Raw genomic sequence first — 24,580 nt, 5'->3', positions numbered from 1 at the left:
TTGTGAAACCTTCTCATCCTTTCACACATTATTCACAACAGATGACAATAATTAAGATGCAGCATTAAAAGGTGGGAGGTGGGTTGCAGAGTGGCTTGCAGCAACTTAAATAAAAATATGATAGTATATGATACATGAGAATTGGCAATTGGATGTGTAGAAGAATATCAACTGATCTGCAGGAATTACAGCTGAGCTTAACTTTGTCGCCTGGCTGAACTGATGCTATGCTCGACTTAGAGCATGCTTAGCCGTTTGTGCTGCGATGCATTTTCGAGTGGAAGGATTATTTCTAGAGGGACTCAGTCAGACGTGACAGAATCAATTAGGGAATAGGGAATATCTAGGCAACCACACTGATCTCAAGCAGGGATTAGCACTACCTTTGAGAAGGCAACGATACGTGTGTTGTTAAGTTTGTTGTGTTTTCCGTTTGACGTGCAGTTACTACTTGCAGTCCTTACCAAAATGAAATTAGCTGAATACAAAGCTAAGCAAGAGCCAGTTTAACTTGTGATAGAAGGTATGACAGCCTAAAAGTAGCAGCTACCGCTAGCTAAAAGTTTTTTTGGGTCGATAAGGTCCGCCAGTGATATTCGATATTTGAAATGGTTGTTTGTGGGAAAGCTAACATAACGTGGACAAAGCCAGCAGCAAAGGGTCACCATGCCAGCAGCTTTTCTTTGTATGATTGCAATAGCTTTTGATTACACTGGCCAAGATACCAGTCAGAGGTCCCATGGCAACCTATGGTCACTAGTGACTGCTTAGTGAGTTGTTACTGTAGGTTGTTGGCTGTTACTGGGTAAAAGTGCTTGCAAAGATAGTGCTCCAAAAAAACCTTCTTGTAATTGCTTTGGTTGCTAAAACTTCTGCGACTTATCTGTTAGCGACCAAAGCAATCGTAAAGAGGTTTTGGATTTAGCACCGTATTCTGCCAACAAAGTGCAGCAAATAGTCGGGGAAAACACATCCAGCCATTTAAGCTTGTGTGACCAGCTGCTGCTGTTGTTGGTTCATTAAACCGCAAAGAGAGTGCAGTGCAATACTTTAAAATCCAACAAAACAACACCAAGGTGATGCGATTCGGCCATGACCACTACTGGCGATCTTTGGGCTCTGCCATTGTGGAATCCGCCCACACCTCCTTCAACGGTGTCCTTGAGCTGGAGTTGGAGGATGAAGGAGAAATAAATGAAATGGTAACCATGCACTTTTAGCAATGTAAACAAGGGTTTTGCCAAATGATATTCAAACACAGACTTCCCATCCATGATATTTCTCAGCTAGCTACTACAAGCCACGAGCCAACAAAGATAAGCATGGCTTCATATCACATTTGACTTCATTTTTGTGTATGCCTCAGGGTGCGGGATGAGTTATCTCAAATATTTAAACATTTTACTGCAAGATAGCACAGGGATTCGATATATGAATACTTTAAAATGCAGGTAAAGGGAGACGTTTAAAAAACATTTTTTCCTGTGTCTTTAATGCTAAATATTATTGTTGTTGCACTCTGCCTCTGTTTTAGGAACGCCACTTATGTCTCACGTTCTTCTGGGGGGCATCACAGAAGGTGTCTCAACACTCACCGTAATCATCGATTTGTCATCTTCTGAAGGAGCACCATTTTAATTAACATTCTAATTTGATGGGCGGAGGAGAGAAAGAAACACAGAGGCTGAGAAACACTGTTGATGAGTCCAGATAAACTGCAAAAGATCAGAATCAGGATGTAAACAAACCGATTCAGAGTCAACACACATACACAAAAAAAAGAAAAAGGAAAAACGAGGAGAAAACTGCTTGAGAGACAGTAAGGAGGAGACGGTGATCACCTTCACTCGTCCTTCTCGGGGAGTGAGGGAAAGAGGAAGTGGAGAGTAGATGAGGTAGAGGGGAAGAGAGATAGAGTGAGAAGAGACTACCCAAAAAGTGTTTGAAAAGCCGTGGGTGGCGCGCCTTATCGCCCCAGTTCTCCTGGAGAGATTATTGGGGGATTAGTGCGAACGCTTGTTTCTAAAACATGATGAAAAGACGTTTGGCGCGTGATAACGCTTTGAACTCCCCTACTCTACTCCTTCTAGGATCGTGCCTTGGGGCTGCCTTTCCACGAAAGACAAGATTGGGGTGGGGTGAGCTGTTGGGTGCTGTTGAAGGGGGGGGAACAATAGGAACGATGTAAGCGGAGTTTCTCCTGTGGTGCAGACTTCTTCTAGGACATCTGTCCTTTTGGAAGACGCAACAGATGCAGCAAACTCTGCTCCCTCTTTAGCATCATCACTTCATCCTTCATTTGAGCTAAAATTTCACAAGTCCTACAACTTCTATCCAATCGCACGCAACCGCACTATCAGTTAATTAAAGCAGGATCCAATCAGAAGAAGCGGAGATATAATATCAGATCTGTTATGTGCGATCCAATCAGAAAAGCAGCAGTGGCGTGCTCGCTCCTGGGTTGCCATGGGAGGCTCGCCGAGGAGGACCTGGTTGTTCACTCAACCAAAAACTGTGAGGAATCAGCAGCCAGCTGATCAGTTGATCAGTAAACATTATTATACCCTGTTCTAAAGTCCAACAGCCATATCAGCCAGAATATATTTAAATAGATAAATGGTTTTACGCCTCTTTCTCAAGAGATGCAAATGGCAGAATTTCCATATGACACAGGCCAGTTAACACGCTGCTAATCTAATGAAGGAGATCTGTTGGAGGGAGAACGAGAACTGGATCTCATCTGCCTCTCTCCCTCGCTCTCTCTGCCCCACCCTGATTTCTCAGAACTCACACCCATGCATAAAACAACACACAGCTAAGGAACCATCAAAGGCGCAGTTCGACAAAGAAAAATATCTCTGATGTTTCTGTACGTGTTTCTGCACATCCAAACACAGTGTTGTTGAGTCACTGGGTAGACCTGGTATTGAAATCTTATGGGCCCAAGTTAGTTGAGGGAGGTTAATTGAGAAAGAGTGAAGAAGGCCAATACTGCAAGGGGTGGGGCTGAGAATGGGCCGTGCCAATCTTACCAAGAAATGAAGTGAAAGCATGTCCAAATGCCAGTACAGTGCAGTGGGGAGGGTTGTGTCAGGAAACGCCTCGATATCTGAGCCAAACGAAAGGCAGATCAGCCAAAAGAAGAAGAAAGAGTACCTTCCTCAGGTCTGATTCAATAAGGTGTGGCACCAGAGCAAACTGGGTTTGAAAATGTCAGTATTTACAACGAGAGCGTGGTGAGCAGACTCAGTTGCAATATGAGTTTCTGTCTCACACACAAAATATGAGGAAAAGTATATTTAGTCTTACAAACTGACTTACTAATGTTTGCGACACACAACTTCCATGAACTGCGCTGAAAAAAAGAAAAGCATGTCCTATGTTTTAGTTATTTATTTTTGTATTTGATACTGAAACAAACTGACTGCCCCTGAGTTTAGGAAACAGCACGACATTTGTAAATTGCCCTGAAGAGGGGAACTCACACACGTCATTTTGACCCGTTTATTTAATCCGGAAGAATGAAAAGTGAAAGTTTTACTTTTGTTTGGTATTTTATCATAAAAATATTATTTTATTCTTATACAGAAACCACCAGGACGCATTAGAGAATGGAGGAATTGTGGAAAACTTTGGTCCCTTTCTATTATCTGGGAATAAATTACACCGAAAGTCAAAGGCCTACTGTAAGAATAAGACAACACAATATTAAACAGTTTTCACATTTTCTGTTAATCACTTTTTTTTTGGGGGGGGGGGGGTTAGTTAGAAGTTCAAACAATATCCAATAAACCTGTGACACATCCAATGTGATCTCCGTTATTGATGAAGCGTCCTTGTTTGTTTTGTAACAAAAATACTTCATCTATAGCAACAGCGATGATAACGTGACGATTAGTTGAAGCTAATGAGGAAATACTTCAAAAGCTGACATTTGAGATGATTTGGAGGTGGATTAGTGCACATGACACAGGGAACTAGTTTATCTTGGAAGGAAGCTTTAACATCAAACACTGAAGTTATGTGAGTGGTATACAGTGCAACCCACATAACCTTTATGAGGGAACGCACTATTTAAGGAACAATATTTGTCTTTCAAAACTGACATTTTGCTCTCAAAATACTCAAAATATCTCAAAACACTGATATATATCCTGCTAGAGATTCCAACTGTTTTACATAGATTTGACAGAGACATCCTAACAACTAAGAGGCTGTAGGCTAACCCAGATTCATTATTAGTTAGTATGCACTTTCAGACCCAAACTCACATCTAAAACCCTGATGTTGGCCAGCAGATCGGGGTGAAAAGATACATTTAAATGATAAAAGCCATGAAAACTGTGCATTTTTTTAATTCATAAATTCAAATAAAAGCTATGTGAAATGAGTTTATCATTAGCATTGAAAGTGTTTTAGGCTCACACTTTGGCAGAGCAGAAGAAGATGAGCAGATTTCTCCTCCCCAACAGACTAAGGAGGATAGCCCTGACCCCTGCTGACCCAGGAGGGAGGGAGGCGGGGAAGGATTGAGGGTTGGATAGAGGGCGGGGGTGGAGGGGGGAATGGAGTGACAGGGGGAGAAACACAGGAGGAATGTGAGATTACGGCCACTATCTCCAGCAGATACCGAAGGTCCGTCTCCTCACTCCTTTAGTCCGCAGATAGGAAGGGGGGAGAGGGGAGGAGTGGGGACAGAAAATGAGGAAGAAGAGGGAGAAAATGAGTTTTTAAGAGTCAGGACGAGATGCTTTCCATATGAATGCCAAGACCTCAGAAGAACAGAAAAAGACTATACAGTTTAGAGGAGGAATAGGACAGTATGGGCAGCGGAAGGGGAGGGGAGGAACAAAAGGTGATGGGTGAGCGTGTATGTGTGTGTATGTGAGAGTGTTAGAGCGCGCGCGCGCACACACACACACAAACATCTATCTGTACACTCAGAACCACACTGATAATAAACGAAATCTTAGAAATGAGAGCCTATCAAGCGGGAATCAATCACTGGGGTTTGTTGTCCAGGAGGATGGCGCCATGTGGAGATAAAAGACAGGCGGACGTCTGGGGAGGGCAGGGAGGAGAAGAGGGGAGAGGATGGAAGAGGATAGGACTCTGATGGAGAAAGGCCAGGATGTGTGGTATAAACTCCATCTAAATTTGAACGGGAGTCTTTTTGTGGACTGATGAGAAACTGGTTTGGATGCAGATGCGCACAAAATGGGCTAACCTGACGCCTTTAAAAGCTGAGAAAAAACTGAAGATCAAGCCACAAAAATCAATCAATCAGTACAAGAATTTTGGGCAGGGAATGGCTGTGTGCGTACAACCCTGTGTGTGTGTGAGGCTTAGTGTTCGTATAAGAGTGCGTTCCATGCCAGGAAGCCTCTCCCAGCATCAGTATCATATGATTAAGATGGACTTGCGCATGATGCACAAACCCATCCTCTGATAGGGCTCCATCCGGTCCCACACACTGTTCCCAAGGAACACACACACACATAAATACATTGCACACATGGCTGTTTTCATTTCCAACCACTGTCTCACACATGATAAGATTTGTACTCATTGTCTGCAACCATCTGACCTCTGACCTGACCAGTGGAAATCCCTTCAGTCAGGTTTCTCTGTAGTGTTTCACTTCACCCTGGTTTGCCCTCAGCTCTGTGTTACAGTGCAGAGGTGGTATAGATCAGCATGCTGAAACTCTAACTTTAAACTTTAAATCCAATAATCACTTAGGCTTAGATGGTTTCAGAGTTCTATAACAACATATTGCAACCAAAAGGCAAATTATTTCTATTAATTTAAAAGAAAATTAGATTTGAGCTTTGGCTGAGAAATAATGTTTATTTATTTGGACAGCTCAACTTTTAAAAAGAAAGATTTATTACAGCAGCTGAATACAGTTTGATGCCCAAGCTGGTGGTGGTTGCAGTTTAAATAAGCCGCCAAAGTGGGAAGCTGTGAACACGACATGAGGAAAGGGAAGCCTGACTGTTGTAGCTTGCAGGCTTGGCTCCATTATTAACATTGGTACACTGCAGAAAACAGACAACTGGAATAATGAGCCTATAAAACATCAACTCTGCTGCATGACATCAGCAAAAGTGGCACTGAAAGAGAATAAGGCTAGGCTGCTTGCTGCCACCACAGATGTCCCGGGACCAGCAACACAATCACAAACTAGTTGACTAAGACCGCTTTCACTAAGGTTAACTATATGAGGACAGCCCACATTAATCGTAGTGTTACTGTAGCCACAATAAAGAGCCTTCAGGAACCCTGAGAAGCTCAGGACTGGACGAGGACTTTTTTCATTTATCTCACTGGACAAAAATCCTAGTAGCTGACAGCGTATGAGGTCTTCACACTACTGGATAAAATACTCCAATACTGGACCTGTTCCTGCGTAACCTGCCTGATGATCTCCTACTTCAGTGTCCAACGATGCTAAAAACAAAGCTCCATGTAATAAACTAGATGGTAGGCTGTGGTAGCAACCATCTGAGAAATTCAACCTGCTTAATGTGAGTTCTCACATCAACTTGAAAGTTGCTTTAGAGCCACAAAAATTCAATATTCATTATTTTAGCAGGAAAACATAGTCTGGTAGATTTATTGTATCCAAATCCAAACATAACAAAGTCATAAAGAATATCACGTCTAGCGTTTAAACTTTTAAATGATCAATCCTCTGTTGGTCTCTGAGCCGTCCATGCTACACAAAGTTTACTCGTGCTTTCATGTTGCAGAGACGGCGGTTAAGCCAACACTTTACTAAGCAGTGCAAACACAGTAAAATACACAGGAATCGTTACCATAGACATAATTCTATATTTAAATCTTAAACAGCTCCATGCTGGAAATTCAGCACAGTGCCAGAGAACTTTAAGCCGTGGTAACCACACTGGACGAGCTCTTACCTCGGTCTCCTGCTCATCGGTGCTGCTCTGTGATTGGACGATTCCTGGGTAGGGGCCCCATACTGTGTCTGGAGAGAGGTCTCTTACTGTCAGCACACTGCTGTCGCCACCTTCATCACTTAGCTCCAGGTCATCTGGGAAGCAGGTGGGAAACAGAGGAGGAAATAACATTAAATAAGCCCAGAGTGGTTTAAATATTCATGTGCCGAAGAGATCATGAAGAGGTCTCTTCATCGGGAGCATGATGTAAAAACCTTGAACTCACCATTCATCAGAAAAGCTTTGAGGGTCAGTGCCACAGTGCAGGCCGTATCGGTGGCTCAAAAGACAAAAAACTCAATCAGCATGTGGCTTGAACTTGACCTGAACCCTCAGAGGAGCTCAGCCCAAACAGAAAATACTGTCAGCAGCTCAACAGCAGGGGGAGTTTGATACAAGCACAGTGCTTTCTGTCCTGGCCGGTTCAAACAGGGGAAACTTCTTGTGCACTTCCTCAAAGTGAAAAGATAAGTGCAGAAGGATGGCAGTGACAGCTGTGGTCTGAGCCCGCTGCAGCCCAGATAGAGGCAGATAGCCGGCAGGCACGGAGGACTGAACCATCTATTTAAAAACTTAGAGACAGCTCGGACTGTGAGAGTCTCTCGTTTAGAGGAGTCTCTGAACATCTGAGGATAAATGAACGAGACTGCAAGTGAGTGCTGTAACGGGAACTCTGACTAGATGGGATTAACAGCAGCAGTTACACAAGCAGCCCTGCGGTCTGCTTATTGAGGAGTTCTCTTGTTATAACCGTCCACCTACTTCTCTGATCAAAATACATACAAAATCTGCCTGCCCTCCTCTCCAGCTCCCCCTCAGCTCAACCAAGAGCTGTTTCGGGGGGGGGGGGGGGGGGGGGGGGGTCGGTCTAAAGTGGCGGGCCTGATAAGAGTGTTTGTCTAACACTCTCCATGTCAAAACACTCATCTATCTTCTCTGTATCTATCCCCACCAGAGAACAACGGACAGACGCTGATAAAATGGCTTTCCCACAGCCGGTTGGGGGTGGGTGAGTGGGTGAAGGAGGTGATGTTGGTGGGTTTGGGGTTATGGAGGGGGAGGAAAAAAAGCAGGAAGAAGTGCGGTTTGGAGAAAGAAAAAAAAGTAGACGTTAATTCAATGAAATGAGTCCTTACAAGCCAAAGAGCGGTTGGAGATATTGTTTTTGCTGTGAAAGAGAGTTTTGTGGCAAAGGCGCACAGGAAGTGGTGTTTTTCTCTTAACTCAGAGCTCAGAGTTGCAATTAGACTCAGCCCAGTATGACGAATAACACACAGGTGCTATACTGAGAACATTCAATAGTAACTGATGGTATCAGTTTTATCAACCTCAGGTTGTGCACTCAGAAAACACACCACAACCAGCCGTGCTTTCTCGTTCTTCTGCCCCTGTGAACAGAAGAGTGTGATACTGATGCCTGATGCCAGACGCAACAGGAGCTGGCCCGACCTGCTGTGCTTGGGTCAGGTTGGGCTGAATTTTTTATTGTGTGACTCGGGTTCTTTTTTTAATCTCTTAACATCCACCAGGTTACCAGTGACCTGCTTAGGTTCAGATTCAGGGTCACACCTACCCCTTTATATAGAATTTGTTCATATTTTGGCATCCAGACAACATTCTGAAAAAAAAAAACGCATATTCAACATGTGACTAAACTGCAGCTTAACTCTAGTTCTAACTGATTCACTGCGAGTTAAATAGTGCTTAAAATTTGGGCTACATGCACCAAACTAGAGCTGGGTATCGTCACTGATTTCTAGAATCGATTCAATTCCGATTCACAAGGTCCCGAATCGATTCGATCCACGATTCGATTTAATTCGATTTAATTCGATTCGATTCGATTTAAATCTGGGAAATTTTGACAGTCAGAAATATTATAATTCAGATCAGTACATTTACATATTTTTGTATCAATAAAAAGGAAGCTGACACTCGCAAGACTTTATCAAAGGTGTGAGCGTCACAGCAGATGCCTTTGTGTCAAAGTAGCTGAAGATAAAACACAGAAAAACATGAAGGTGATTTTCCTGGCCTAGATTTTATAAAAATATTCTGCAGTACATCAAAAACGAAAGAAAACCATTAATCAACATATGAACATTAAAAAGTTTAAATTTGTTCAGTATTGAACAGCAGAAATTAGGTTTTCTTTTCGGAAGAATGTAAAAGGGAAAAAAACAGCGGCTGACAGCGCTGTAAGCAACAGTAGACTTGTGTAACAAGCAAGCGAATAATGCAGAAAGGGAAACTGTTCTTGAAGTACAGAGAGAGAGAGAGAGAGAGAGAGCTGTGCATGGCAGTGGAAGCAAAACAGTAAAAGTCAGAGTGAATTCATGACGATGTTTATGTGAAGCGTTTGGATCTTCTTTTGCTGCTGGTTCGGTCAATATTGTTTGGAGAGAGATCAAACTAACAGCTTTAGAATCTGCTCATAAAGGGCGTGAACACAAAGCGCGGACCCGCCGAAACATCAGAATCAGCGAGCTGTCGGCTTTCAGCCCCGACCGTGAGAAAGGCGACATCTCACTGATTCTGATCCGCGGGTCGCGCTGTGTGTTTAAGTCTATGTGCAGAATCCGTGTACCTGCTCTCATTTACTGTCTTAACTGTTTGGTGGTTCTTGAAATTTTGTGAGATGTCACCAGAGATTCTGGCATTTCGGGCAAAATAAATTTATATTAAAAAAATCGATTCAGGATTTTAATGAATCGATTTTACATTATCCAAGCCAGAATCGATTTTAATCGATGAATCGATTATAAAAACCCACCCCTACACCAAACCCTGGTTCGGGGCATTGTTGGAGGCAGAGTGGGTCAACGTCAGGAGGGGACTTTCACAAATATCCCACAGTGCCGCTGCAGATCAAATTTAAGGACAAAATGGTTAAACAACTAACGGCTGCAGTTAGCCGACGCCTAACAATCTGTCCCTTAATTCTGGGGACAGATTGGCCGAGGTTTAATAACCTTTAGAGCAGTGCGTAGGGATGTGCTCACGACCTTTAGCGGCGTGTGGTGCCTGCGCTGCACGCGATGACGCAGGGTTGTTTGATGCTGTCTCTGGGGACAAGGAGACGGCAGGGACTTCTTGTAAGCCCCTTCTGGCTCCAGTGGTTCACTCCACAGGAGACCCCACTAGAGCGGGATGACACCCTAGGAAGAGGGACGACCCAGTTGTTGATGCCTGAAAGTCGCCAGGAAATTATTTTCCAGGCGGCTCATTACAGCCCCATGGTAGGGCTTGTGGGACACGAAAACCTCTGGATCGATTCATGGCCCGATTTTATGGAGTGTCAGCTGGTTAACCAGTCGCTGATTCCAAAAAATCTTTTGCACCTGTTACCATTAATGAAGGTCACGTTTGAGCGCATTGGCATGGACCTCATTGGGCCACTTGGATTGAGTACACTTGGATTGTATTAGTTCTGGTGGATAATGTAACACAATATCCCGAAGCAATGCCGCTGCATATCATTTCTGCAAAGAGTGTGGCGTAGGCAGTATTTCTGGTCATCTCCTAAGTTGACATCCCAAAAGAAATACTGACTGACCAGGCCACATAGTTTATGTCTCACACACTAAAAAGAGCTGTACAAATTACTGGGCATTAACTCTGTTTGGACCATCGTCTACCATCCTCAGACTGACGGGCTGGTGGAAGTTCAGAAGTTCATTCATGAGGATGAACTCAACTGGGATCGCTGGTTAGACCCTCTGTTGTTTGCAGTGTGGGAGGTGCCCCAGGCCACTTTCCAGCACCTCAGTTGTTGCGTCCACAACCTGCAAATGCTGCTGCCCACTTGGATGATATTATCATCGACACTAACACTTGGGCGGAGCATATGCAGCAGGTGGCCGTGGTCCTGGAGTCCCTGAGGTAGGCTGGGCTCACGGCCAACCCAAAGAAATGTGCAGTTGGACAGAGGAAGGTACAATATTTGGGGTACCACTTGGGAGGTAGGCAGGTGCACCCACAGGTTGGGAAAACAACAGCCATCATTTCTTTCCCACACCCCAATACAAAAAGGGAAGTGGTGGGTGTGGCTGATTACTACCGCTGGTTTGTGCCTGGTTTTGCAGAGCTGACCAGCGCCTTGAGTGATCTCAGCTGAAAGGGTGCCCCAGATCGGGTCCAGTGGACAGAACAGTGCCAGGTGACGTGAAGTAGGATCTCTGTGGGGAGCTGCTGCACCACACCTAACTTTTCCCTCCGTTTTATCCTGCAGACGGATGCCTTGAACAAAGGGCTTGGGGCGGTTTTGTCCCAGCAGTTAAGGGGGCTGACCGCCCTGTTGTGTAAATCAGCCGGAAGCTGTCAGAGAGACCAGATACAGCACGGTGGAGAAGGAGTGTCTGGCCATCAATTCGGCGGTTGACTCTCTTCGCTATTACCTCTTGGGCTTGGCCGCATGGCTCTCCAGCCTCAGGTGGGTGGTGGAGGTATGTGGCAGAGGTGTGGTCTGCAGGTCCACTGCAGAGGAGGGGTGGTGCAGTGGGCTTGAGGGGGAGGCTGGCATTGCAGCTGGGAGCAATTCAGTAATTACACTCTTCTATTTCAGTGATGCTGAGACCTGGAGGAAGGGAGGACAGGTGGAGACAGCTGGAAAGCTGTCAGGACGATGGACTTAGTGACTGAGAAAAGCACATTTAAATAAAAACACTGTCACAAGCACGCTGGGTGTCTCGAGTCTTTACTGGGGTCACGCACATAGAGTCTGAAGCTACAAAGTATAGCTGGTCTGGACTTGAGACACAAGACAGGTGTCAGATTCTCTTTGGACATGAGATTTCCCGTTTTGAAATCTGATGCTGAGCCAAAAATGAGTCCTCAGTCCGTCCTCCTGGCAGCAGAGTCTGAAGTCCAGTAATCTCCTATCACCCAGTGGGGCCTCAGTTTGGTCACTTTGACCTCTTCCTTATCTCACCACTCCATCAATGTCCAGCCACTCTTTGAGCCATTGGCCAATCCCAACCACATGGAACGCTTATCAGGCTGACCAGCTCTGCTGACCCTAATTGTGAAACGTCATGAGCATTTGACCTTAGTAAGCCAATGCAGATATTAACTTATAAACAAGGCCAACACAAGCATCACGTTGTCAGGTATTCAGCCTCAACATGTTCCAACATTTCCTTTCATGTTAGCTTTTGATGTTGTGACGGGGTCGAGGTTAAACTAACTGTCTAAATGGTTTATAGGATCTGCATGATTGGTGTGCAGAGATAAATCAAATACACTGCCTCACAAGTAGCAGACAAAAAAGGGCAAAAAGTCCCATTAAATATGACACTTTTTTTAACGCTTTGGCTTACTGTGAAGTCACGCTGATTACACGATTAGGGGACCCCGCTGCCATGTTCATTGTTAAATTATGTGATTCTGCCTGCCACCGGGTGCATGCTCTTCAAAGAAAATGAAAGCTCAGTTACACAACCAAAAGAGGAAGAGGGTGAGACTTTAGTTTTCTGCAGCAGCTGTCAGTAGGTACCCCCGGGTAACTGAAAGAGTGGATGGTGGAGAAAATGGAGAAACTGTGGAAACTCCACCCAACAAAAGAAAAGGAGCATTGTTTTAAAGATCTAAAGGAGTGAGAGCTGGGGTCTACTGAGCCAACAGCAAGCTAGCCAACTGTTGTTCTGTTTGCTATCAAACATTAAGATCAATGACATAATGGCATGATCAGAAATGGTGGACAAAGGTGAGGCTTACATAAGATAAAAAGGAAAAAAAAGAACTTACTCCTCTCACAAAAAGTGCAGTATGGCCAAGTAGGAAAAAGGGAGGCAGAACTCAAAATGCCAAGCTCACCAAACCTGCAGAGCTTATCGCCAAATGGAGGTTAATATAACGGACTGGGAGTTTGTTCACAGGAAGGATAGCTCGCTGGTCAGTCAGTAAAAAGTGTTATTTATTCAATTCTTGGAAAATGTGGGTGTGTACCCTTATATGTGCATGGACATGCTTTTATGTGCATGGACATGCATGGACGTGCATGGACATGCTTTTATGTGCATGGACATGCATGAGCCCATGCTACTGCCAAAAATAAACCTCAGTTCTATATGAAATAGTGGAAAGAAATCTGTGTTTGGCTTTTTTAAATAAGAGTTAGGGTGTATTGATTGTGGCTGGCGTAAATCTTTGACTTTGCATAGTTCTCATGTTTGTTACATTATCATCTAAACTCACAGCATTTTGCTGTTTAATGGCAGCAAAAGGTGCAAAAGGCTTGTTGGTCCATTACTGGCACATGCTAGTTGTAGTAGCACATTAAATCTTGCCAGCCAGTGGTAATTACAGCTTTTTAAAATTGATGTAAAAGATTTCCTACTAGGAAATCTTCCCACTGGGTATCTTTCACAGGTAAAAGCCTCGATTCTGTGTTTTTACCAATATACAACATTAATGGAAACCAAGTGAATGTAACTTGTTAACTATAGTTAGCATCAGTGATGATTCTGTTTAAAAAAACACTGCCTTTTCATTTGAGAGAAAGTCCTATCGGTTCACTCCACTAATGAGTGCTTCTCACTAATCCCAACAGGTTAGCTGTCTTCACTGGGGTAACATGAGGCCTCCTACAATCCTAATCCCTGTTAATTACACTTCCTGCCCACCACAGACCTACATAATAACCCACCGCTCCTTATCAATATGGCGGTACTCGCTGCTATTACACTTTCTGCTCCACATGATACTACCCCACATTGTAGTCCACACACACACACACACACACACTTATTTTGTTGGATGACCCATTCCAAAAAAACACAGGCCTGGAAGGGCTCGTTATCAATATCAACCAGCTTCTCAGTATCCATGCTGCCCCACTCATTTAGCTGACACACACACACACGCTCGCTTTTTCTTCCACACACACACACATACACACAGGATACACACAGGTACACACATCCAGCATGCACACACCAATACAGCCCCTGTCACCAGCTACCCACACAAAAGCTTATCAATACGGACGCTTCAGCAACCACTGGGGCGTCCAGACCTCTTTGACGAGCCAACACAATAAAACAATCAGTCCGTCATTAATGAAATGACTAACGCAATTAACCGATGAGTGAGGGGAGGGAGAGGACGCACAGAATAATGGTGAGACAGCGAGCCGAGCTGAAGGTGGCAGGCAGCCGTTAGAAGAGAGCAGGACAGTTTTGATTATGTCGTTACAGGATTTATGGATCAGTGCTGCTTTTCTTGTCGTCCCGACAGTTTAATCAGCGTGTTGTCGATGGAAATTACACAAATCAGCGTTATTACAGTTTACAGATTTGCTAATGAGTTTGATATTGATGTATGTACAATATAAAGATGATTAAAACCATAAAAGACGGCACCATCTATTGTTGACTTCATTGATGACTGAAAGGTGAAAAAGCCTGTTGGTCAATAAATGAGAGGATTCCCCCCATCCTCATCACTCTCACAGAAGGCATGTATGTGTTAAAAAGACAGAAGCATTCAAAGATTTCAGTCCCGGGCCATAATGCCCGAGGTAGCAGCTGAGATTGTTTAGCACATATCGTTAAAGATTTAGCGGTGATTAATTTGGGAGGGGTGGAAGGTTTATGGCTGCCTTGATGAAGTTATTGGTTAGACATGCTTTAGTCCGCAAAGGTCAGTGAATGTAACACTGACTCATGGCTTTATATTGAGCTCATCTTTCATGTTTTAAAGAGATAAAGCTTAAAACGGTGCCACATACCTCACAAACACTAAACATTTGAAGGAAAAAAAACCAAACAAATCTGAAGTGATTGTGAATCCATCAAGTCTTTAATGTTGCTCGTTCATTTTATTACTTTTTTTTGTAAGATTCATTTGCTGGGAAAAAAGTACGAGGAACAAACGTGTTCTTCTATGCTCAGCTGGTTAGATTAATTGTTGATACATCTTCAGGTATATTCAGCTTGGAAGGAAAATTAATTAAACCTGCAGGTGGGCTGTTATCTTAAATGATATGTCATATTATTATTAAATGCTTACTTAGTGGAAACTGTCCACAACTTTGGGAAGGATCCAAAACAGAACTCTCGCCCAGAGATGGGGAAGCAGATTTTGCTGGCTCCAAGGCATCAGAGTTTAATAAGATACTTCAGAAGTTTCCAGTCCGTTCATTTCTTTCCTGTTTTGGAAACAATAACTTGAGGGGTGGCTTTTAGTTGTATTGGAGGCCCAAACTGAAGAAATGCTGGTTTCACAATGAGTTTTTATACCATTGAATCTTTACAATGTCACCGACGGGGGGGGTGTCCTTATATGGTAATAGCTATGGCTGTTTAAATTCTCTGATGATGATGAGGGGTGCCAATCAGAAGAAAGTGTTCTTAAATGGCTAAGAGCTAAAACAGGTTTTTTGGGACAGCAGAGAGAGCGAGGGGCTGAATTGGCCCTAGGATAATACAAAGAGGAATCATTTTGAACTGTTAATCATGCAAAGCTACCAAGGAAAAAAATTACAGTGCTAGAAATTATATAAGGTCTAATTTAAAATGATCTGCTACATTTTGATACACATGGATCAGGCTTAACATTATGACCACCTGTCTAATACCAAACCAATCCTGAACTGTCTTTGTTCCATTTCAGGGAATCACATTATTCCCGTGCGTGTACACCTGCAACAATGCTTAGTTAGGTGATACATGTCAGAAGGTTGGCTAAAGCATCACAGGACCCGCTTGCCTTTTTCCCATAGTTGAGCCTGATGCCAGGTGTTCCCCAGTCAAAGGAAATGGGATTCATCAGACCAGGCCACCTTCTTCCGTTACTCTGTGGCCTAGTTGTGATGCTCCCGTGCCCACTGTTGGTACAGGGGATGGGCACCCTGACTGGTCTGCAGATATGCAGCTCTATGTGCAGCAAACTGCGATGCTCTGAAACCGTTCTATCAGAACCAGCATTAACTTAGCATCAAGCTCATCTGTGTGATTCTCTTCCCACATGCATCAATGAGACCTGACACGTGACCCTTTAGCTGCTTCACACCGTTCCCACACTCACATACTGACCGCTGAAGATCGGGAACACCCCACAAAGCTCAAGCTTTGGCGATATTCTGACCCAAACATCACAACTTGGCTCTCACCAAATTTACTCAAGTACTTACGCCTATTTTTCCTGCTTCTAACATTAACTTTGAGGAAATTTTTTCACTTTCACTGCATAATATATCCCACCCACTTACAATTGCCCTGATGAAGAGATAATCAGTGTAATTCTCTTCACCTGCCAGTGGTTATAATATTATGCCTGATCATTATAATTACTGCATGACTGTGAATGACTAGATTTTCTACTGAGCCCTGTCCCCTTAAATTTAGATTCCCAACAGCTAAAAATTACTCTGGTTCAAGGGAAGCCTTTCTTTCACACAAACAAGTTGTTAAACAGAATATCTTTCTAGTTTATTCTGTGACTTTCATATATTATCATTTTACATAATGGGAAATGATCAAAAAAAGAAAAAGCAAAGCCACATGAGAGCACTGTACCTGCTCATCCGAGGGACCGAGTATCCTCAACAAACAGCCTGCCCTTACTGGATATCAGTGAAGAATAAGTGGTGAAAAGAGAAAGGTGTAACCCTACACTGATGTTCTTCTCTATCCGGCCTAATTGATTTTTAAAAAGACTATTGTTGATATCAAATGAGCACATCGCACCAGAGCCATTGATTTTTTGACACCATACAACAGGAAATCTTTATCTGCGTGCTGCTCCGACCCCGCACTAATAGGTGGGGTTTAACCTCTGCTGAATGACAAATCCCAACACCTCCCCTTCCTTACACTGTTCTCGCTTCGGCCCTTATGGGAAACACACAGCAAATACTTCAGTTTGGTTAGTATTAGAAAAACGAATGGGGCCTGTGCTCTGTGTTTACACAAAGTGTTAAATCATTACTTTGTCTGCCAAGTCTGCAGGTTGAAAACAATACAGAATGCATTTCAAGTCCCCAGAGAGCCATGTGCTGGACCACCAACCTGAGGAACTGAGTGCAGACTGCAGAAAGAAATACATACTGAACACAGAGACAGCTGACAATCAACTATTATACAGCACTAAACCTGAGTACAAAGGAAGCTTTATTTAAGCTACTTGAGCCTGCCTCCAACCATACGTCACTGCAAGCCACTTTGCACCCCGGCTCCTCCTTTCATGCTGTGTCAGTCCTATACAATGTCATATCTGTATATCATAGTCATATCAGTCTTGCCTTTATCTACGTAAATGGGTGGAGAAGCCAGAGAACACAAATGAACCACCAAATATAAATTATTAGCTGACAGAAACGACAATCTTTGTTTGACTGAAGCTTTTTCTTTGTAAAAGGTTATGTATGTATGCAAGGGAAACGTGGTATCCCCCCTCACCAAATAGTCTGTATTGATTATGAAACAGTGGTGAAAAATTACCTCTAACATATTGTATTGTGTCATATAGTGGTGTTTTTCAGATATAAGCCAGTTAGATGCAGGTGAGTGCTGGGATCTTCCATGATTGCATCTTCTACAAAGAGTAGGCCGTCCTGAATGAATGACGTCAGTATGCATCAAATCACATCCTACATATGGCACCACATTAGACGTTTACATGAATGAAAAATACATATTGATTGAGTCACCTTTATGTGGTGAGCGTTTTTCTCAAAAATTCAATTTCAGTTCAATGAATTCTCTCCAGCTTTTCTCATTAATGGCCACTCCTGTCATTTATAAAGCTGGCTGATAAAAGACCTCAATCTTACAAGAAGCATGACCTGATTGCGCGTCCTTTTCTCTTTCTCTCCATGATCTTCCACACTGCACCCCTGGGTCCCTGGAGTCCAGCAGGCTCAGCTCAGCAGCAGATAGACATTTCTGGGATAGGCATCTACTGCTCAGGACCACGCAATCATTTCCATTTTACCCTCTGTTGCACAGGCAAGATAAGACACCTGCGTAGTCTCGCTAATCAGATGAGCTTCAACAGAACTTTATCATTGACATTTACCACTGTTTACCCAACTAATTTCTCTTAACTGCACTGCTGAACTTTTATCTACAAAATACATACACCACCAGAAAAGAGCAAGAAGCAAACATGCAAATTCACAAATATGCGAAGAAAGATAAACTCTGTGTGTGTGTGTGTGTGTGTGTGTGTGTGTGTGTGTGTGTATGTGGAAGGGGGGGGAATAAAGCAGTTTTCTGTTCAGAGGACGAAGGGGGTGACAGGACTACTGCTGATGAGATGAGTCCTCCACACCGTCCACCTCAGTGGAGACAAATGAATGCAAAGAATACCGACATTCACATGCAACGACTTGATTTTGGAATTCAGTCTCCTGACTGTTGGGAAGTTTTATTGCTGATAAACCATCTCTGTGCGCCAGTCTGAGAGAAGAGCAGCAGCATCATCCAACCGGTCACAAGATCGCCCACCGACAGCGTGGGAATCACCGTAAACCATCACAATATGTTGCAACAATATCACTATACAATGATTCTGAAATACCAGCTGCAGGATGATCTTCTTCTGCGTGTGCTTATGCAAGTAGCTAAAAATAAGCAACCTCAAATAGTGAGATAAGTGTGTAACTCTAAAATCAGCAGCTTTACCTTTAGGTGAAGCTTGTCACACTTACGATCTGGTGTGTGAATATGGTGGGTAAAGCTCTACTTTCCCACACCTTGAGTATTTTTATGCTTAATCTACAAACAGAAGCCGGGTGGGACTTTTGAGTTGTGTGGCTGACATCCCAGTATCAGCATTATCTACTCTGTGACATCATACAGTTGCAAGAGTAGAAAAAAACTGTCTGAAACAAAGTGTTTGGAGCCTGAGCTTTTGCCTCGTGAGGTTTCGTTTTATATATGTTGAACTCGTTATCTGACATTTTGACCGGGACCTGAGGAATCTGTGTTTCATTTATATTGTGTCGATGGTGGAAGGACAGTAAAGCTGAGTCTGATTTAGTACGAGCAAAAGAACACAGAACTAGAACAGAGAAGGACAGGTTCCCTTTAAGATTCTGAAATGATAACAAACTTTATTCAAATGTCACCCTGAGGTCGAAAGTTGCTTTGACACACATGATATCTTGATGATATGGTACACCCATTTTATGTTTATGAACTCATGCATGGCTGTTAGTGTGGTTAACCACAGGGGTCCCCAGTGGCCCGGTGAACTGCTGGGAAAACACTGGTCCTCTCTTTTTACCCACGACTCTCTGTGTCGATCATGCAGGGCTCTTTCTAACGAGCACCGCTCATTTTAAATGGAGAGTCAAAGCATATGGAGGCGTTCGCTGCAGCCTGGCTGGCCCGTTCCTGTTATCGAAGCTAAATCCACCATTTTTCAAAGGCTGCTGAGCGCTGCGAGACACCGCCTGTTAAGTGTGATTAAAACAAATGACGCATCAATGCGGCTCATAATTTATTGTTTTGATTTAGAGAAATGAAATCTAAAAAAGCCTGTTCGTTTGTCCGTATCGTCTGCACGCCAGGTTCGCATCTTGGATATGTGATGTGCATTTTAAAAGGTCAGGTACTGTTTAGCCTTCAATGACATGTTTTAAGCCCTCGATGTGTAGACACACAGATAGAGCGCTCGATGCTGCTGCTAGTCTGCTACTGCTCACAGTAGAGTAAGCAGAGTCTCCATCCATAGAGTCATCATCTTCAGTTCTATTTCTGTCTCTTTTTTTAAATAAAATGTGTGCACCGCTCATAGAGAGTCAGTGTAACATATGTTTTTGGGGTTATTTGCAGAATGGGCAGACTGGGTTGCAATTTTCTCAAAGAAAAAGAAAAAGGTATGAAATATAATAAAAGATTTCACATCCAAACACAACACGAGTGAGTGACTGAAGCTCTTTGCTCAGGAAACTGAAGTCAAAAGAAACAAAATTAAAGCCGCTGTGGACGACAGCTGCTGGCTCATAGAGGCTGCAGAGCAGAACAGGGATGACTGTCATTGGATTTCCAAGACCGTCACGTTAGAGTTCAAAAGTAGGTGATTATTTGATCGGCTACTTTTCACCAAGTACTTATCAAATAAAATATGTGCGGATTTATTACAGAGTCATTTAATATTTCAATTAAGAATGGCTTGTGCCACTGAAAGGAGCCACATAGGTATGTGCACGTCTCTCCTCTGAATCTGAAACTGTCAGAAATGCAGTTTAACGTCACTGTGGAAGAAACGCAGGGGACATTTTTTAACCAGTATATATGAGATAACTAACCTCAAACTGATAAGTTGGATTGTATGAATGGCATCAGCTAAAATCAGGTGGAAAGACAGAGAGAGATTTCTCAAATTACTAGTTAGATGGTTCAATTTGCTCCACAGCAAAACACCGACTGGAGAGTCATGACTCGATGAGAAAGACTGACATCTTGGAAGTAATTTTAAAGCAGAACCGTAATGTGGAGGAAAAAACCCTCAACTCTAAGTGTGTGTGTGTGTGTGTGTGTGTGTGTGAGGGCACATACTTCACAAGTATAGCCTGTCCCTTATTCACTCCCACCTCATTCTCTCCCAGCCATCTCCCTCTCTCTGTTGCAGCCTGTCACAAATTGAAAGTGGAGACCTTCCAGAAACTACCCCTGATAATCACACATAAATTAATTAGAAAATGTTTCTTGACATTCTCTATGCACAGATGGGGAGAGGAGAAAAGACTGAGGCAAAGCCACAAAATTAATTGTACGGTATGTGACTCCGATAATTAATTCAATCATTAATTCATGTCTGCTTTAACAACTCCTTCTGGCTCCTGCAAAAAAGGACATTTCAATCAGGCCGGTATCGGCAGCGCGGGCGCGCAGAGGAGACGAGTAAAAGTTAAAGAGTGATAGACCAGCTCAACGCACTCGGGGTCATTTAGAGGTTTGCCAATTAAACGGAGCAGGAGAGCAGCTGAGTGAAGTGAACAAACAGAGGGAACATGAGGAGGGATGTAAAACACTGATTCACTGAGTACACAAATACTGTTTGCCACAGCATCTTCCTGCAATATATGTGTTTAATGGCTGAAAAGGAAGCCTGGACACAGAGAGTGAGAAGACTTTATGATTCGTTTATTTTTGGCCTGACCTACATAATCTTGACTTTATATTCCTTCTGCTTCAAGAAAACCACGTCACTTTAAAGCAATAAAAGGTAGCCGAGACAGAAAGCTGTTTTTTTCCTTTACAGAATTCTTCCTGCTCTGCTGCTGTAATCCAACATGTTTTAGCTGTACAATATTTGTTTTACTTTCATTTTAAAAAGTAATTATAGCCAGTATGCAGCACTGAATGGCCCATTAAGAATCAAAGCTGTAGGGTAGATGGGGTGGGGCAAATTCCCCGTGCTATTAAATGTTGAAAATATACGAAGTTATATACGTAAATTCTTCCGTATTGTTAGCTTCTGTTGTTGCAGTGGTCGCCCTAAACCGCTTGCTTGGGAAAACAAGTGATTGTTGTCTAATAAAGGAAGGAAACTGGTGAGCAAGAGATACTGCAGAGGAGACAGAGAGAGAGAGAGAGACAGGACATGATAAGAGAGAGATATTGCAAGGATGGGGAAAATGAGCAGAAGGCAGAGGACGAGTGTGTCGGGGATTTTCCTCTCCATGCTTCTTTTTTACATCATGCTACAGCCTCAGTGGAGCAGAACAAAAAAAAGTGAGGGGAAAAACCCTCACAAGCCTTGACATTTGTTTTTGTTTTTACTAGTATGATGGATCGATCTGGCATGGTTCCTATGAAGTATTAGTGAATAATGTTTGAGCATCAGCCCATTTTTGGGCTTTAATTCTTGTTCAGGATCTCGACCCGACCCCTCGGTTCATCCTATGCCTGAAAGAAGATCTGCAGCAATGCTTAAATGTGAAATACATGACATGAGGGCTGGTGTGTAGTACGTTATGAATGCAATTATTAAAGAACAACTCCTAAGTTATTCTATGAATTTGGATAGATTTCTGTAGTTTGCATTGCATGAAAATATCATTTAAAAGCCATCTTATAATATTTATTAGTCAGCCATCAGTATTGCATTTATACATCCCATTTATTGCAGTTTTAATATCTCTTGTGATAACATATGTTCTCTTATATCTGTTTATCTGTTTATTACGGGCACTGAGCAGCGTACCCAGACGCTCCACAGATAGCACAAAAAGCTGGCAGAATATTCATAAAGCGACGGCAGGTGAACGTGCAGTTACGGCGTTATCAGCCTTTATGTCCACTTTACTACAGTGATACAGTTTGGAAGTCTTGAACTTTACTCCGAGTTCCAACTGTATCCACCGGAGGTTGAAGCAGTGTAGCTGTCCCCGTTCTAAATGGGCATGGATGGAGGCAATTGAGCGGCCTGGTGCGTTAAACACAATCATGTGCCTGAGTGTATTTTTGTGCGAGAGGAAGGTATGCAGATTGTAGTGTGGTGGTTGCAGAAGAGGCCAAGCATCTGATAGGCAGGTAATCAAGCGTGCCAACATCCTGTCCCAGCCACCAGCACCAGGCAGGCCTGCAGTGGGCTCACACATTGGGTGCACGGAGAACTGCTGGGCTGATAGCAAGCCGGACAGCACAGAGAAATGTTCCTCTAGATTAGGGCCTCGTGCCTATCAATCATCAGGAATGGAGGAGGGGAGAGACACATCGCAGGCAGGCTGGAGAAAGGAGATGGGAGAGGAGAGTGTGACAGAGTGTGTGTGTCAGTTAGAATATGTGGTGTAGATCAGGAGTGGGTGATTGAAACGAGGGCAGAGCCTGCTGCTGGCTCACGAGCGTCGACTCCCAAGTTTACGAAATACAACTTCTCACTGCAAACGAGTTTTCCTGTTGAGTTTTGACCTGGCAAACGTAAGAGTGGGAACTACTTTGTGTTACAGTAGCCTAAAAGTCACCAAACTGGACGGATTCATGAGACAGAATGAGACACCTTCTCCAACAGTGCAGAGTGCAGCATTTCAGCGTGTCAGAATGGGGAAATCATTGTCTATTTCTTTAATCATTAAAACAGAGCTACAATCGGTGGCATTACAGAGAACTGAGGGCTTTTTAAAATTGTACATTAACCAGACCCAACTCAACGCAGGAGTAGAGAGTTTAAATTTGAGTGTTTATTTTTTCTCTTTTCTAAGATAATGAGTAAAATTTACGACATTTCAAACTCAAATCAGTTCTCGGTTATCCTAAAACCCCCAAACAGCTGGACTAAACAAACAAGTAACAGGATGAAGTGATTTTCAGCTACATTGAACTCTCGTTTGTCTGACATATAGTAAGTCTCCAATGAAGCCACGCAGGAGCAGCAAGTTTAACGTTTCAAGTATCCGACGTCCAACTCTGATTGGCCTTTATTTAACCGTTTAATATCCCAGGTATGCTCTCCCTGTGTCCGTGTCCCAAAATCCAAAAACATGCAGTTAGTCTTTGGAAGAGGATGGATGGATGGAAGAGTCTTGACTTGAAAGATAACATCTACTAGTTTCAGAAGCTGCACTCGTTTAGCATGTAGCAAAAATCCACCCGAACCATAAACCTACCAGTAACCTGGTAGATGTAAAAAGGTTAACGTAAAAATATTCCTTGAAATATTTGCTTGTTTTATGTTTGTTTTATTGGGTTTGTACAAAACAAGCTTCCACCAGGCTCCTTTCTGAACTCTGAGGGGAATCAAACTCGCTGACAAGACATGCCCGGTGGACACATGACAACCAAATCATCACTCTAAAGCATTGTGACTGACAGGTGAAATTGACAGTGAGCTTGCAGGGACACCCTCCTCCTGAGAGACATGGGAGTCTGCTGGCTGCAGATATGGAGGAAGGTTAGGGAGCAGACGGAGTGAGAGTACAGTACGTATCAAGTGAGGGACAAATGGGCACAGGTCAGCCCCGTTTTACCTGCACCCGCAACGGATCGGTGAACAATACTCTGTAATTCAATGGCTGAAAATGAGGCACCAGTCGTGGCATCCCAACTGTAACGTTTAGCTTCTAACTCAGACTGTCCAAAACAAGCAATGAGGTTTTGCCTTGTGTTACTCACATAAAGAGAGTCGCTGGAGTCTTTCACGACCATTATGCAAACCACAAATATCTTCCCCCCTAGCAGCCAATGGGAGAACTAGGCTACTTCCTTAAAGTTTAGAAATCCTAAAAGTTTGGTGACTGAAGCTGATGAAGCTTTGATTTTACAGGAACATCAGGGGCATCAGACTTGGCCGCAATCCATCAGACCAGGGGTGGGCAACTCCAGGCCTCGAGGGCCGGTGTCCCTGCAGGTTTTAGATGTGTCCTTGAACCAACACAGCTGATTTAAATGGCTAAATTAGCTCCTGCAGTTCTCCAGAGGCCTGGTAACGAACTAATCATGTGATTCAGGTGTGTTGACCAAAGGTGAGATCTAAAACCTGCAGGACACCGGCCCTCGGGGCCTGGAATTGCCCACCCCTGCATCAGACGCTGGTTAAAGGAGACTTGCTGTGCTCATTTTCAGCTTCGTATTTTAATTCAAAGCAGCTTTGGATGATTTATGTTTAATGTAATCCTTACTTATCTTATAATGGATCTCGGTGAAGCTCCTGAGTTCATGCAA

At 43.4% G+C, this 24,580-nt stretch overlaps 1 protein-coding gene across 1 annotated transcript in view; it reads right to left on the bottom strand.

Moving 5' to 3' along the window:
- zfpm1 (zinc finger protein, FOG family member 1) overlaps nucleotides 1–24,580 on the bottom strand; it is a 106,441-nt gene that overhangs the window by 21,074 nt on the left and 60,787 nt on the right. Inside the window, exon 4 of the mRNA XM_082540902.1 lies at nucleotides 6,927–7,060. Within this exon, the coding sequence (XP_082397028.1) occupies nucleotides 6,927–7,060 (134 nt within the window). The remainder of the gene's footprint in view (nucleotides 1–6,926; nucleotides 7,061–24,580) is intronic.

This window comes from Aulonocara stuartgranti, assembly GCF_965226115.1.
Source record: "Aulonocara stuartgranti genome assembly, chromosome: 7".
In the NCBI taxonomy this organism is placed as follows: domain Eukaryota; kingdom Metazoa; phylum Chordata; class Actinopteri; order Cichliformes; family Cichlidae; genus Aulonocara; species Aulonocara stuartgranti.
The sequence above is the reverse complement of the archived record's forward strand: the minus strand, read 5'-3'. Positions and strand labels throughout refer to the sequence as shown.